The sequence below is a fragment of the Chamaea fasciata genome, unplaced genomic scaffold (genome assembly GCF_029207755.1).
Source record: "Chamaea fasciata isolate MVZ Bird 193981 ecotype frontalis unplaced genomic scaffold, bChaFas1.0.hap1 SCAF_14, whole genome shotgun sequence".
Taxonomy (NCBI): Eukaryota; Metazoa; Chordata; class Aves; order Passeriformes; family Sylviidae; genus Chamaea; species Chamaea fasciata.
This window is the reverse complement of record NW_027094099.1, coordinates 6,663,067-6,678,094: the sequence shown is the minus strand read 5'-3', so window position 1 is coordinate 6,678,094 and position 15,028 is coordinate 6,663,067. Positions and strand designations below refer to the sequence as shown.

At 41.5% G+C, this 15,028-nt stretch overlaps 1 protein-coding gene across 3 annotated transcripts in view; it reads right to left on the bottom strand.

Moving 5' to 3' along the window:
* ALDH1A2 (aldehyde dehydrogenase 1 family member A2) overlaps window positions 1-15,028 on the bottom strand; it is a 98,978-nt gene that overhangs the window by 26,778 nt on the left and 57,172 nt on the right. For 2 of the 3 annotated variants that reach the window (XM_066195902.1, XM_066195901.1), the window contains 3 exons: window positions 2,509-2,613; window positions 2,135-2,275; window positions 435-564 (listed from right to left, as the gene is read on the bottom strand). In XM_066195902.1, the coding sequence (XP_066051999.1) occupies window positions 435-564; window positions 2,135-2,275; window positions 2,509-2,613 (376 nt within the window). Of the gene's footprint in view, window positions 1-434; window positions 565-2,134; window positions 2,276-2,508; window positions 2,614-7,389; window positions 7,468-15,028 lie in introns of those variants that run through there. The other variant, XM_066195903.1, reaches the window with a different exon arrangement.

Below are 15,028 nucleotides of genomic sequence, written 5' to 3'. Positions count from 1 at the left end.
CCAAGGTAAAATTATTTGCATAAGCAGTAAGAAGACATATTAAAACAAGATCTACACATGATGATACTGTTTCTTAAGCAGGCACCCAACACTATTTTCATGCGTTCCAAGGTATTTTTCAGGCTTATACCTAATCTATTTTTATGCATGTATCAATATTTAAATGTAGGTATTGAGCTATCTCCTTCTCAGAAGGATGAATGAAAAAGAAACCAAGCCCTCCTCACATGTGAATGTGGGGCAGAACAAGAGCAGGGCACCTAGTCCTGCCCTTGCTGACTTTCCAACATCTGCTTTAGCAACACACTACACACTGTAGGTGCAACCCAGGCACCTCAGGCTTCTCCTCTGCTTTCCACGAAGCTGTGAGCTACTAAGATTTAGTCTGGCCATGAGAAGGTTTAGATGCATAGCTGTACTTTAATTCCCCTTACCTACAGGAATGGTCATTCCGTGGATTTTGTCTGCCCAACCAGCATAATACCTCAGGGTTTTTATTACTCCCTGGAGATCTACATAGAAAGCTTGCAAGAAAGGTTTGCCACTGTTCAGTGATTCCATAGTCTGCAGGACAAGAAAAAGTTAAGAGATGTAAGTATAGTAACATTTTTGGACCATTGTACCTAAGTATTTACCATCTTAACAGCTCTTTAACCATGACAAAGATTTTAATGATCAGTTGCACCTTGGTGCAATTTTAATCCAGAAGGTTCAGAACAATTATCTGATCCCCTTTGTTACTTCTTTTTGCAAATGTGAACAAAAAGTATTTTCCATGAAAAACCCAAACTGTTTTCTTCTGGAGTATTCTGGAATGGCTGTGATTTTAAGAACATATGTGTGTGTTTATGTGTGTTTGTCTGTCCATCTATCTTGTGGGTTTATGTGTGTATCCACATGCATGTACATGTGCCTTTGTGTACTTTGAACCTAATAGCCACTGTGTTTGGTCCAGATCTATAAATGCTCAATCGCTTTAATCAGGAGCCAAGATAAAAATGCCTGTCAAACTGGGTTCTGTTATGTTAATGATAACAGCTGAGAAGGGGCTCCTTGTAACCCTGTATTAATGATCTGAATCCATAAAGAGAAGAATGGACACATCCCTCTCTATATAATTGATGTGAATATAAAAATTTCTCTATTATGGTTGCCAAGACTCCTGCTGAGGTCTGAGATATCTATACTGTACAGCCAGTTTATTTATTGCCATCAAATAAACAAACTTTCCTCTAGGGAAGCTCATAAATTAACAAGCTAATGTCTTTATTTTTTAGTTAATATTCCTATTTCTAAAAGTATCTTATAAGCTATCCTCTTAGGGGTTCCTAAGATCATTTAGCAAAAAAAATCCAATAAAATACCCTAAGATGTTGAGGAGCTTAACTCATTCTCAATAGCTGTCTAATAGAAATCATTAAGAATGGGCAAAGGACGCCCGTGTGTAACACACCAACCATCAAATGAGTTTCTATACAGAAGAATGGAGGCCTAATTCTGCACTGACTTATATCCCCAAGAGCAATTAATGACACTGCCTGCAGTGCAACTCAGTAAAGAACTTGGCTCCAGAAATAAAAATTAAATGACAGGCAGAGTAAACTTGATTTGCTGTGCACTTCCTTCTCCCCATGGCGATTTTACAGTAACCGCCGGCGGTAAGATGATTTAAGTGTTGACAAAGCTGGAATTAAGATGTTCACGGGCTTAGTTCAAAGCACTTGACACGCGGAAAACAACATTAACAATGCCACCGTTCCATGGCTTCATCCCAGAGCCACACGGAGCCGCACCCGGACTCTGTGTCACCAGCTGAGTGTCCCTGAGCACCTCACCTGCCCTTCCCTTCCTGGCTGCACAAACCACCCTAGCTCCATTTCTTATTCTAGAAGAGTTACATTAGTTAGGTGCACACCCCTGCTTTAGTGTGACGTCCAATTTAAAGCTGATCTGACCCCACTGGAAGCCTCTTGTTGGCTTTTATGGGTTTTGCATCACAGACAGTGTAAGTGGAGAGAGCCATTTCAGCCAGGAAGCTGCGTGTGCTTTTCACATACAATTCGTATCAACCCATTCATGAACGAATTGGCTCTCAGAATGTAAAACTGTCAACTGATTTTGATGTGCCACTTACAGCAAGAATTGCCCTGTCCCTTTCAACCAAGTCTGCTAACTTATCCAAAAGATGGCCTCTTTCCGAGGCATCCATTCTCCTCCAAACGGAACCAAGGGAAAAAGCCAGCCGAGCTGCCCTCACTGCCTTGTCTGTATCAACCTGGGAAGAAGGAAGAAGAAAATTGAAGGCACAGGTAAATAACACAAGCAGGCTTATGGAATTTGCTGTTATACAACCTTAGTCACATGGTGGGTTTTGGAGCTACGATTAATAGAAGAACTGTCCAACAGTGCTATTCTGGACTGGTTGCTTTGATCTATTTATACATTTCTATTATCTGTTATACATTTAATTCATACATTAAACATATAGCCATTCACGGGATACATTACCTTGTCAGCTTCCTGAATATCACAGATTTGTTCTCCTGTTGCTGGATTATATACTGGGAATATTCTTCCACTTTCAGAATTCTGCCACTCATTATTGATGAAAATCTAGAAAAGGAAGAAAAGTCATCAGGTCTCCTGCATGAAGAAGCAGTAATGTATATAACAGCAAACTCATGAGAAAAGCTGCAGATTCGAATACAAAAGAGCTGAAACCTATTTTTGTGTGTGAACATTAGAGTTTTCAAGAGTTCAGGCAGAGGTCAGCCCCTGATGTCTTTCTGTATTCTATAGCAGTGTCATTATAGAAGCAACATCAAAGTCTAAACATTGGTTGATGTTCAAATTTAGTTCAAAAACTGTAACAAATAAACTAAAAAAAGAAATACCTGTAACAGAGAAAAAGCCTTGAAACTGCTGGAGACAAGACAAGGATTTGGAGTAATCACTCAGTTCAGTAAGTAAACATTTAGTCACTGATACATCCCAGTCAAGGCTGAATAATCTCAAACATCACAGTTCTTCAATACACAGTCAGTTAATTATGGCTACAGTGACGGCTTGCAGCACAAAATTAACTTCCTTATCTGCTAGGAACAATGGAAATTGTTACATTCTCTCAGTGTTGATATCATTTTAATTGTCAGGGGCAAAACAAATTTAAATGGTAATGGCGCTGACAACAGCTGTCTTGAGAAAGGTAATGACAAACGAGTTTATTTAAAGTAGATTTTTACTGGTAGCTGCATACTTGTCAGTTGAATTCTGCTGAATTAAGAACAGGATGCAATTATTTATTAGCAAGTATAAAGAAGCCACTACATGAAAATGACTGAGTGAGAAGTTTTTCAGGTATTCAGACTCTTTCTGTCTTTTAAACCTTTTTAAGAATAAAATGTTCAAAAAGTCCAGGCAACATTTGGGTTCCTTGTAGTCCAGATATCAATGTACTTTTATTGGATTCCATGAAATACAACTTTAAATATGTAAGAGGATGTCCTGGCCTCCTTGAAATTCACAAGAAATTTACCCTTGACTCCACTGAAAGCAGGAGCTCACACGCAGAGAGAAGGAATGTTCACCACCTGTTTTGGTTTGGTTTTTTCACATACAAGGCTGTGTTAATAAAGACAGGGACCCTTTGAAAGCTTGAGGAGTCTCAGTTCCAATCAGAGATACACAGGTGAGAGAAAGTGGCCCATCTTTATACACATGAAGGCAAAAATACATCTCGTGTTTTCAATTACCAGACATGAGTGTGCTCAAACCTATTCTCCAAGCCAAATGAAGTCCTGTTCCTCTCAGCAGGGCTTATCAGCTCAGGCTCAGTGCCACAGTAACTGCAGTGTCACAGCTCCTGCTCCAGAGCTCACTTGTGCCTGGCTCACTGTGGCCTTGTGTGGGAGGAACCTGTGCCTGCCTGGAAAAGACCCCGGCGATAGAACTGTACACAGGAACCAATAATTCCATGTGCTTTTGCTATTATGGATGTGTTTCTGTTGTGTTTCCTCATCTTCCCTATGCCTCAAACTTCAGCCTCTTTGCTGTGTGCCCCTCCATCCATTCCAGTGTCTGTCCTTTCTTTACTCCCCCGTGCCCCCTGTTTAGGTCTTCAGAGGCTGCTGAACTCAGGACCTACCACACCACTCCCACTGCTTTCCTTGCATGCCCTATTTATCCTGAGCCTGTTTGTGTCCGTGGACTGTGAGCTCCTCAGACTGTGCAGGTGTCTTCCTGCTCAGTGATGACACTGTTCAGCACACTCAAGTACTGGGCCCTGTTTGGACATTCTGGAGCTAACCCAAAGTGAGACAGTGAAAGAATCACCAGTATGATCTCTAGTGACCAGTGCCATAAGCCAAAATCCTCTGGTGTATCATTGTCACTTTTAGACTGTAAGTGAAGCAAAGAGACACTGAAATCTGTGACCTGTGTGGAAGAAGGAATTTACTCCGTGCTTTCCACTGAGTTTTCTCAGAGTTAACTCTGCACCCAGTGAGTGTTTCCGGGGAAGGGGGGGGGGGGGGGGGGGGGGTGCCGAGGGACGGGAAGGGAGAAAATCTTCCAGCTTCAAGAGCAGATGGCCAGAGAAGATGTAAGCATGTTTGTTTAAGGTGACAGGATGTACATAAACACATGGGCTTCTTGTGTGAGCTGCACTGAAAGAATAAAGCAGTTTGGTTGAGTACAAGAACCTGAGAAATCGTGGCAGCCACAATTCAGTACACTTCCCTTAGAGAAGTGGTCTGTTCTTTTTCAAATAGATTAAAAATTGTTAACTCCATTTGTCTGTGATTAACACCTATCATCAGGTTTGCTAGTACACAGGACATATATTTGTTCTTGAAGTATGTTTCACCATAGGAATGAGAAATAGTGCCTTGGAATTACAGAAGAGTGCTGCATTTCAAGCTGACTGGAAGGGAAAGCTGTATGGTTTTATTGAATGCTCCGTTTATCCCACTGACTTAGAAAAAGAACAGTAATAGTAAATATTTCAGATAGGACATGGGAAGGATCTATTTGGCATAAAGTTAGAGCTGAAAGCAAGAGAAATTGCTACTGTTAATGGTTAATGTTAGTTTCTTCCTGTTCCACTTTCTATAAACAAGGTATTGCCTATACAAGCTCATTACTGTAAACTGAGCACATTTAAATTGGCAGTAAAATCAGAGTATTTACTCTAGTGCACAAATAAAGTACCTAGTCCCATGTTTTGGAACAGTTTCAAGTCTTGAAATCCAGCAGCTGGCGGCTTTACAAGCAAAGTCTTACACTTAAATAATTCACTTTTGAAAGTTTTAGGTGTTCTGTGTCAGGTAGTACCATTCAGCAGATATTCCTACCACCGAGACGCAGATTCTTTTGCAATAAATTTGCATTCACAGGGGCTTTTATAACTCTTCCAGCACTACTGACTCCAATGGCTGTTGATTAAACGTATATATCCTGTACATTTAATCTGACTTTCATTATGGCCACTTCGTAAAAATGCCATGAAATGGAGAAGCGATGACACATGGCAAGAAAAAGGAATCCCTGCAAAGCCTCAAATTGGGTTTTTTTCTCCCTTATTTATAGTGACCATGGTAAAGGCTAACTCTAAATCAGGGAGAATATTTGACAGCAAATGTTCCTATCTATGGATTATATATAACCCATCCTAAACACCAGATAAAAAAGGGGTAACCCTAGAAAAAGAAGGGCTTGCTTCCATGTAAATCATGCTACAAATTGGACAACACCCAGTGAGTTCATTGTTCAACCTCAATTGTGAAGGCTATTCACATTTACTATTCCCCTGGAATCAATGTTAATTAAGGCTGACTGGGGCTATAAATCAGCCTTTGGTTTTTACAACTTAATTCAGCATTAAGCATATATATGTAAATAAAAGGTAACTGATTAACCACTTGAGTTTTCCAGGAGTTACTGAGGTAATTTGTTTTTGTTTGAGTCCTAGTGTTACCTTTTGTGATATGCAGTGGGGAGAAGAAAAAGTCTATAGTGTGTCATGCATTTGCTATGTGGTATTGTGGTAGTTAAATGATCTGGCCTGTTGGGTGCTATCAATAGCATTGTGCCAAAAGGCAAAGGGAAGAAGGGAGCACTTGAAAAATCTTGGAATACACAAGCATTTTGTTTGCCGTTTACTCTCAGTAGGGGCAGTAATGGCAGTAGTGTCAGAGCAAGAAGATAAAAGGCCAACTTTGCTGCTGTACTGAGGTGTCCCTGGCAGTGCAGCAATTCAGCCAGGAACAAACCCGACTGGCAAAGCAGCCAAGGCCTCTGTAAGGAGAAGTCTGGCTGCTGTGGGTGTGCAGTGGGCAAAGGAGGAAACCGAACACGCTTTTTCCCCAGTGATGCCAAAGGGGCCAGCAGAGCAGGAGAGCTGGGGGTGCAGGTGCTGGGCTGTGTGAGGTCGAGGGGGGAGGGAGGGGCTGTGCCAAACAGCGCCACGTGACAGGCCTGGGTGGAAGCTCCCAGTTGCCCCTGTGAACATGATGCCCCTTGGAGTGTCATTGTTCTCGTGAGATCTCATCATGCAGGTCTCTGGGCAATTTCTGTTCCTTTCCAAAGGAGAGATGGAGAGGGCATGGATTTTCCTAAAGAGAACAGTGACATCCCTCCTGGTACTGTCAATAACCTCTTGCTCATACACACATGTTCTCAGAGATCTTTTGCTCGAACTTTGCAAGATAATGGTCCCACCATGTCTTCACTAGGTTCAAATTCTGCCTGTGGCTGATTATAAATAGCTTCTGTTGACAGAGTTCCACAGGGCTGATCAAGAAAGCGATCTGACCCATTCTACAGGTTCAGAGCCTTGGAGATACCTCAACCTACCAAAAAGTATACAAAGGAAAAGTAAACTCCAAAGTTGCCACGTAAAAATTCCAAGTTACTTTGAAACAGCTGACATGTAGTTGGAAGAAAATCATACATTGCATTTTGCACAAGACCTGCATTTCACAAGCATTACGCACTGAGTTCAACAGCATTTTGGATGCTCATCAGTTTTGAAATCAAGCCAAGAGTAAATGTTTTTAGCATAATACAAAGCAAATTCAGCTTTGCAAATAAACAACTACAATCTCTTGTTTCAGTAGCCATCCATCGCAGCTGGCTTAGTAATAATTAGCAACTTAATGTTCATTTTAAACCATGCAGGTAATTGGAGTGATAAATATTCAAAGAGGAAGGGATGTGAACAAACCCAGGCTGGACATTCTGATCTGCAGTGCAGCAATAGCAAAGTTTAGACCAGGAAGAAAATGTATTTTGTGTTTTCATCACTATTTACCAGCAAGGAAGTACTAAACAACTATCTTTATGAGTGCGTGTATAAATATAACTAATTAAAATAAAGCACAGAACTAATACCTCCTTTGCAGCTCTTAGATGAAGGAACTTTAGTTTCATGGCACTTCAAATTCCCTCTGCTGTTGAGCCAGGGGCTGGCCCTGGATTTGGGAAATGGAACTGATTTTTACATTCACTGGGGATTCCTGCATGCTCACTGCCTCTTTTTTGTATTGTCTTTCTGTAAAACATACAGGGGAAAAAAAAAAGATTTTGGGCTCTCTTAATTCATGGGAGTAATCAACACAGGTGGCAACAATGTAACTTTTCATTTCCTTTCTTGAAAATGTTCTCAAATGATGTGTGAGTGAAATGATGATCTACATTCTTAATTCGCTATTGCTTAGTGATGATGTCATGAGACATTTTCTTCAGGCTCCCCAGCTGTTTAACTAAGAACTTCAGGCAGTGGACAGACAGTGGCCCAGCATTCAGCTCTTTGGAGGTGGAATTATTTTCCCATGGATTTAATAAACAAGGTTTTTGTGCTGTTGTAGCTCCAGAGATGTTTTTTGGTACAGGAAGAGGATTTTAACATCCAAATATAATAATGGCTTCCCACAGGAGATTTGGTTCTGGATGAATGGAGGAAGGAATGGGAATTTCCTAACTCAATTGATTTAGTAGCTGGTTATAGTTTCATTCCATCAAAGATCTTTTTTTCATATGTGGTTTTTTCCTTAGAGAGCTTTTGACACTAAATCTGCTGGGATGGGGGAGGGGGCATCAGATGCCAAAGTACTTTATAAGAGAATCACAGCTGCTTGGCCCTCAGCATCTTCTCAGAGCTGGAGGCCTTAGGAAGTACATAATGGCACTTCTTTTTGAGGGGGGACGGACAACAATTTTAGAGGCATGCAAAAAATCCAGCAGCAGCATTTCCCTTGGTAAATACTGCATAACATCCCAGATACCGGGCACCTGTGCCTCAGTCTGGTCAGGAAATTTCATATCCTTTCCCATCTCAGCAACTTCATTTCCTCTCCTTGGGAAACATTGCAAGAGTCCTAATGATTAGTACGATTGTAAGGGAATGAACTAGGTGGGATTGCCAATCAGAGGTGCAGCTTGTTTATTTTCACAGGCCTTGTTTTCCTTCACTTTTATGGCTGTCTTGATGCAGCAAATCTTTCACATTCTAGAGTGTGCTGTGAGGCACTCCTGGGAGTGACTGGAAACCAGCAGCTGGCTATGGAATCAGCAAAATCCTTGTTTATAAGAAGGCACTAGGAAAGCAAAAGCCAATGCCAGCAGTCCGCTGGCTGAATGACCGACGATGTATCAGCATTGCCATTTAATTTTGTTTTTAAGAGGATTGTTCAGGTGTCCAGCAAGAGTCACAGCTTCTTGCTGGCAGTTCACAAAAAGCGCATTCTGGGCTTCAAGGCCAACCTCCCCAAGCACTGTCAGCGCAGAACCCTGCTTCTGAGCCATGAATGAGCCTCTCTGGGCAGCGCCAGTGGCTGTGCTGCTTCCAGGGGATACCCCTGCAGCAGCCAAGGCAGCTTGGCTGGCCCAGCTCCCCTGCCCAGGTGTTTCTCCTGTCATTCATTACCCCAGAGCTGAACCATCCTCAGAAGTCACCCAGATTTGGGTTCTTTAGCGAGATGCCTTACAGCCGTGGAGGAACTGCCATTGTATGAGAGTTACGGCAAACTGTACAAGAACAACTTTGCACCAAATTTAATTCAGGCAAGCAAGTTCCCGTGGGCATCGCTGGTTTTCAGCTACAAGAGGTCCAAAAGGTCCAGAGCAGAACAAAAGGAAAAATCCAGCTGGTTTCAGTGGGAGCTGAATCGGGTCCCAGTTGAGGAAAAGGAATCAGTGGCAACAGCCTCCAGAGGGATGTTTGTACTGGGAAACAAAGCTGTTTCACTGGAAACTCGACACATGCTCTAGAGTCTGTGAGGTCTGAAAGGCCAAACAAAACCAGAATATGTTGATTTTTCTTTTTCCTCCTTGGCTGCTGGGTTGTCTTTCTCTCTCCTTGCTCACACTCCCCACATTGTAAAAATTAAAAACGGAAAAAAAAAAAAAAGAAAAAAATTGAAAAGGAAAAAGAGCTCTGTTCTAAAGCTCTGTGTGCTGTGGCATGCTTGTTTTTTTTTAAACACTCATTTGGACTTCAGAGCCTGATGGATAATGTCATGGCTTTTGGATGTGGTGTACCATAAATGGGGCTTTCCTTCATAAAATCAAGCTTGAAATTGCATTCAAGAAACCTAGAGTGCAAACTTGTGAGTGTACTGAGAAGGTTGGAGAATTTTAAACCTTTACGAACATAGTACAGCAGGAGGATCAAAAAAGTGGGATGGGAAATAAAATGCCCAAGAAGTGAGTGGGGCTGCTCTGGTTTTGCTGTCAGTGCAGCAGTGCAGCCGGCCCTGGTACAAGTTTGTTTGTGCACGCCCAGTCCTGTGCCGAGGGCAGGCGTCTGATGAGAAGACCAGGGGGTTTGCCTTCTCTGGGTCTAAATCCCAAGTAGCAAGGCCTGAGCCAACTCTACCAAAATTAAAGCCAGTGCTTCAAACCAGGGGACTTTGGATCAGAAGCCAAGTGTTTGAAAGAGGTGAATACATCAAGGTTCAGTGACATTTCAGGCTGTGTAAATTAAGTCAGGCTTCAGTGTGGGCAACATGAGCTGGAGGAGGATTCCCCTGATCAAGCCCTAATGGTGGCAGGAGCTCGGTCTCTTTTCAGTCCCAGAGAGGGCAAAGCAGGACCTGTCTGCAGGGGCTGCTGCCCTGTTCTGCTCACCTGGATGTTGTTCAGGTGCTTAAAGGCAGACAGGGCAAGTCCCCCACTGAGCCAACTCACAGATAGAAGGGGTTTAGAGAATGGTATGTGAGGAAAGGGTGTGATGGGAGGAGAAACTGAGGAATCCAGGGGCTCTGAGCAGCAAATGGAATCAGAGAAAGGGCTTGAAGCCTCCCGTCAGTCTGCTGTGAAAGTGGAATGTAACATGATTTTTTCTCCCCTATGTCCCACATCCCTCACACCAAATGTTTGACCTGCCTGTCTTCCTGTCTTAATTAGTCTTCTGTCTTTCTGGGAGTTGGGTCTGTTCTTCTGCAAATGGCAGCACATCAGACAGGGGAAACCTGTCATGTTTGTTTTCTAAGCTGTAGGGGGTACCCATTTGAAAAAACTCCCGGCTTATCTAAACATTTTTGTTTGTATGATTTTGAATTAGGAAGTGTGAGTAATTAGTTAAGAAGATTAAATAAGTCTTAACAACATGCAGTAGCGTGCTTACTTTCCTCCTCCCCCCAAGTATTTCCTGCACAAAACCCAGGCTGCCAAACTGTGATGATACCCTTTTCTATTTCAGTTTCTCACTGTGCCACATGCTGATACAGCATCCGTTATTTCAATTCAGTCTCATTAAAGGGATTATTTTGCGCCTGGTTGTTCAAGAAAATTAATCTAAAGAGAAGAAAATTCAGATTGTATTGTCTTTGAACTATACCCACCACAAACATTTTACTCCTTTTGGCTGCCTTATTAAACCTGTGGGAAGAAACTTTTGTTGCAGCACATAAAGGCTTTCCTCAAAGTAATTTTTACTTTTTTCAGTTAATGAAGAATTTGTCTGCTGTTAGTAGAACAATACAGGAGCAATAACATAGCTCAGGTAATATTTCATGTATTCCTAAGAAACTAAGCTCCCAAGCTTTACTTATCCTTTCATCAGTGGGACTCTAATTGCCAGAGAAGAACGTTTGCTCTCTTTAACTGCATCAGAAAACACTGCTTGTGAAACCAGGATGACTAAAAAACTAACTGTGCTTTCCGTTTTCACTGATTACAAAGATAAGCCATCACTGGATGAGTTGGGTAACGATAGCAGTGGTTTTTATGGAGTATGATCCTTGATGTCACTTACTGCACCTTAAAAAGTGAAATAATGAAAGATTTTTAAAAATCCATTTAATTGAGAGTGGGAAGGAGTAGTATTTGTTTACATAATCAATTATTGGGCTGTCACTGGGCTTTAATGAAGTTGTGGCTATTAAGAACTTGATCCTGGAAACCCTTCCACAAGCACTCATTTGAAATGGTGGGATTGAGGAGGGGTTTGTACAAACAAGACTCGTATTACTCTGTGTAGTTCTCCTGTGTTTTGCACTGTTTGTGCATTGCAAGTCTTGTGTGCTCCTTATGTGTGACAGAAAACAGTGTGAGCTATTTATCTGCACATGGGAAACATGCTCTGCCATTTGGAAGAATTTAATCTCCCTTGTAGGTAACTGCCATTTTAAATGTTCATCACCAGGAACAAGTTCTTACTTAGAAATTAGCTGTGCTGCATAAATAAATATTCCTCCAAGGATTTCAGACATTATAGACAATACAGAAAAATACAATGAGCAAATTTATTTTGACTTAAAAGCTCTGCCTGAGAAAATTACCTTATAACTACACATGAGAAATTGCTGGAATGTCAGCTTCATTTGCAGTGGCCCCTTATGGCCTGATCACCCTCCCTGGCACGATAAATCACTGGCAAGATCCTTACCTTAACACGTTTGATCTCAGCTCAGCAAGACTTGGTTTTGATGTGAAGAACTCCAGATCTGTTAGGTCAGAGACAAATAGCAGAGCCACTGACCTGCAAAGTGCTAAGTCTATATTAGACCCAAGTGAGCAGCCTTAAGCTCCTGAAAAGTTTGCCTTCACTTCTACTTTGCATCCTGAAGCTTTTCAAATATCACTGTTAGCATGTTTTGTTAATGATGCCAGAGACATTTCCTTTTGTGCTGTTCTGCATGTACAGAATCCACAAAAAGCATGTGGTGTGAGAAGCATTAGCTTGGATAAACTGTTAGAATTATCTGCACTTTCGAGAGACACGAAATAAAACTCATTATTTATCCATTTCTTAACTTAATTTACACAAATAGCTTGCACTGGCCTTTTTCTGACTAGACCATGCCGACTGATATCATAAATAATGAAATTCACGGTACACCCATTAAGATGATGCAAAGTGCTTGCATGCACATGTCTGTACATACAGAAATTCAAACTACTTCTAAAAAGCTTGTGACATTTACATTCAAAGTCTGAACTTTCACAAAGAACAGTTTTGTGGCCACTCAGTTTTGCAGCCTTGGTTTGAAAGTATTCCTTATTGTCCTGGTTAAACAGTCACTTATCTCTATGATAGTAAGCAGGAATGTTAGTCTACCAGAAAATTGGATGTTCTTAATGGGCTTTGGGGGAGAATAGCTTTGCATCATCAGCATTAAGTTAAATCACATTAAGTACCCACTTACAACGTAGGGATTACCACTTATGACATCTTTGGTGAAAGCCTTTAAAACAAATTGTTGTGTTTGTTAGAAGAAGCTGTGAGATAACAACTCCCAGAAGTCTGATTTATAAATTCTTTTTGCTCTTCAAGAAGATGCAAAGGAATCCAACACCTCTCATTCAATGCTGCAACGAAATCTCTCAGGCTGGAAATTCTTTTCAATAAAGGGTCTTGGAAAATACTAGTTTATTTACTTTAGAATATTCTTCTGGAGAGAAGAAACTGTTAGACTCCCTTTCCTCAGAGTTCAGTTCTGATTTCTCCTCCAGTCCTTTCTGCTGATTAAGTCATTGCCTTTACATGTAGAAAACTGGAATAGGCCATTCTGCTTTTTATTATTCATAAGGCTGATTGGGGAGAACTGGGTTTAAACGGTCAAAGTAACCTGTTGTGCTTGGATACCTGACAGATTTACACCTCAAAGTACACTGTGGTGCTAAGGCTAAAATTGGATGTGGAGTGTTGTTGCAAGAGCCAATGACACTCTCAATCAAATAGATTGAGGAGATCTCAGCCTGAGGATATACCAAGATAATGCCAATGTTTGACAGAATTTAACATTTTTGTATATGACCGGCAAGCTATTCTGTAGAGATGAAGGCCTGCATGAAAAATGAGCTTTTCTATTTAACTTTAAATAGAAACAGACTAATGAGTTCAAGTATAAAAATTAAAAACATGACCCTAAACTTTTGCCAAACATGCAGTATTAAAAAAAAGTGGACTAGGGCAAAACCAAAACCTGGTTATACCGAGCTTTCCTTAAATGAGCAAAGTGTGCTGAAAGTCTTGTCAATTAAGAGCCTTCCTTAAAAAATTGAATACTCATATATACAGTCCTGAGATCCCCTCTCCTCATTTCCTTTAAAATTCATGTTTCTTTTCCCCTTTTTAACCAAATTCCATTTTTCTCTGCTGGAACCCCTGGTAATGATGCCGGAATATGGGCAAACCTCATTAGTTTCCCTGCTGTCTACAAGATGGGATTTATGCTTGTAGTGAACACAATGACACGTGATCACTAAATGGCCAAAATCACTATCAAGACTTTAATCTCAGAAATTTTTCATCCACACATCGCAAGTAATATTGGCATGTGAAGGTGTGGAGCCCAGTATTATTGCAGCAAACACGTCACCCAGTGCCCCACTTCTGCAAAGGAGCACATCAGTGGCAGCTGTTTGTGAAGGTTCATGGCATGCAGCCTTTGGCAGGTATGTGGTTTAAGGTATGTTGTCAATCCAATCCAGTGAGTAATAACCAAATTCCCATGGGACCTGGCTGAAGTCAGATGTTGCTATTCCTGGTTCACTGCATTTAGTCTCCCTAAAGACCATTTAGGCAAACAGCTGGAAGAGCTGACTACAAAGGTTCCCAGTCACGGGGAACCACTCTGGGAAAGCAGGTAAAGGCTTCTAACCAGGAAACAAGTTATCAAAGGATTTGTCCTGTTGCTCCCTCAAGGAAAGAAATGAACTGAGACAGAGAGCAAGAGCATGAACACATTTGTGTTGCATGCAGAATCCAGACATTAAAAGAAATTGTCTTGGGTGATGGGAGGGAGAGCTGTGCTGCACCAGTCAGTGGGTGTGTTCTGCACTGGGCTCCTGCTTGGCCTCTAAATAGGAGAGCCCTCCTTCTCCCTGCATGCTGGAGTGCCTTACTAAAACAAAACCTTTGAGACGTGAATAGAAGCAATACCAGAACTGGAGTTCCAGTACTGTCACCACTTTGCAGTGATGGAATATTCCTCCTCCTGAAGAGAAGTACAGAGGGGAACAACATCACCAGCTCCAGCTTCATCTGAACTCATTATGCAGATCTTGCAGCAAGGAGGGCACTGCCTCCCTGACAACACTCAGAGGAGCAAGAACAGAGACAACTCCTGATGAAGTGACACACAAAGTGAGCAAAGAGCACAAAGAACGGGGTCTTTTCATCTATGCCGTGTGTGCACGTATAGTGAACACACAGATCCTCTGTGTGTGCATTAATAACATACAGAAATGCAGACATGCATCCACAGGTAAATACTGGCTCCAAAATTCATCTCTACTGCCATTTCCCAGAATACCATGTACAAAAATAGAGGCTTGATCTTCTTGTAGTCTGGCTGGTTTAGCAAGAGATCCTGGCTCTGACACTGACCTACTGTCTGAGTTAGTCATGGTTACACTCCCACAAATTTAAACTCCCCCATCTGTGAAGGAACCTTGTCACAGTTTTACAGTGAGGCTGAATCAATTAATGCCTTCTGAAAGATGTGATGGAGTAGAATATTAACACTTGCTGTTGAGTGATGCCAGCTAAAAACATCTTTAGTAATGTAACAAATGGACTTTA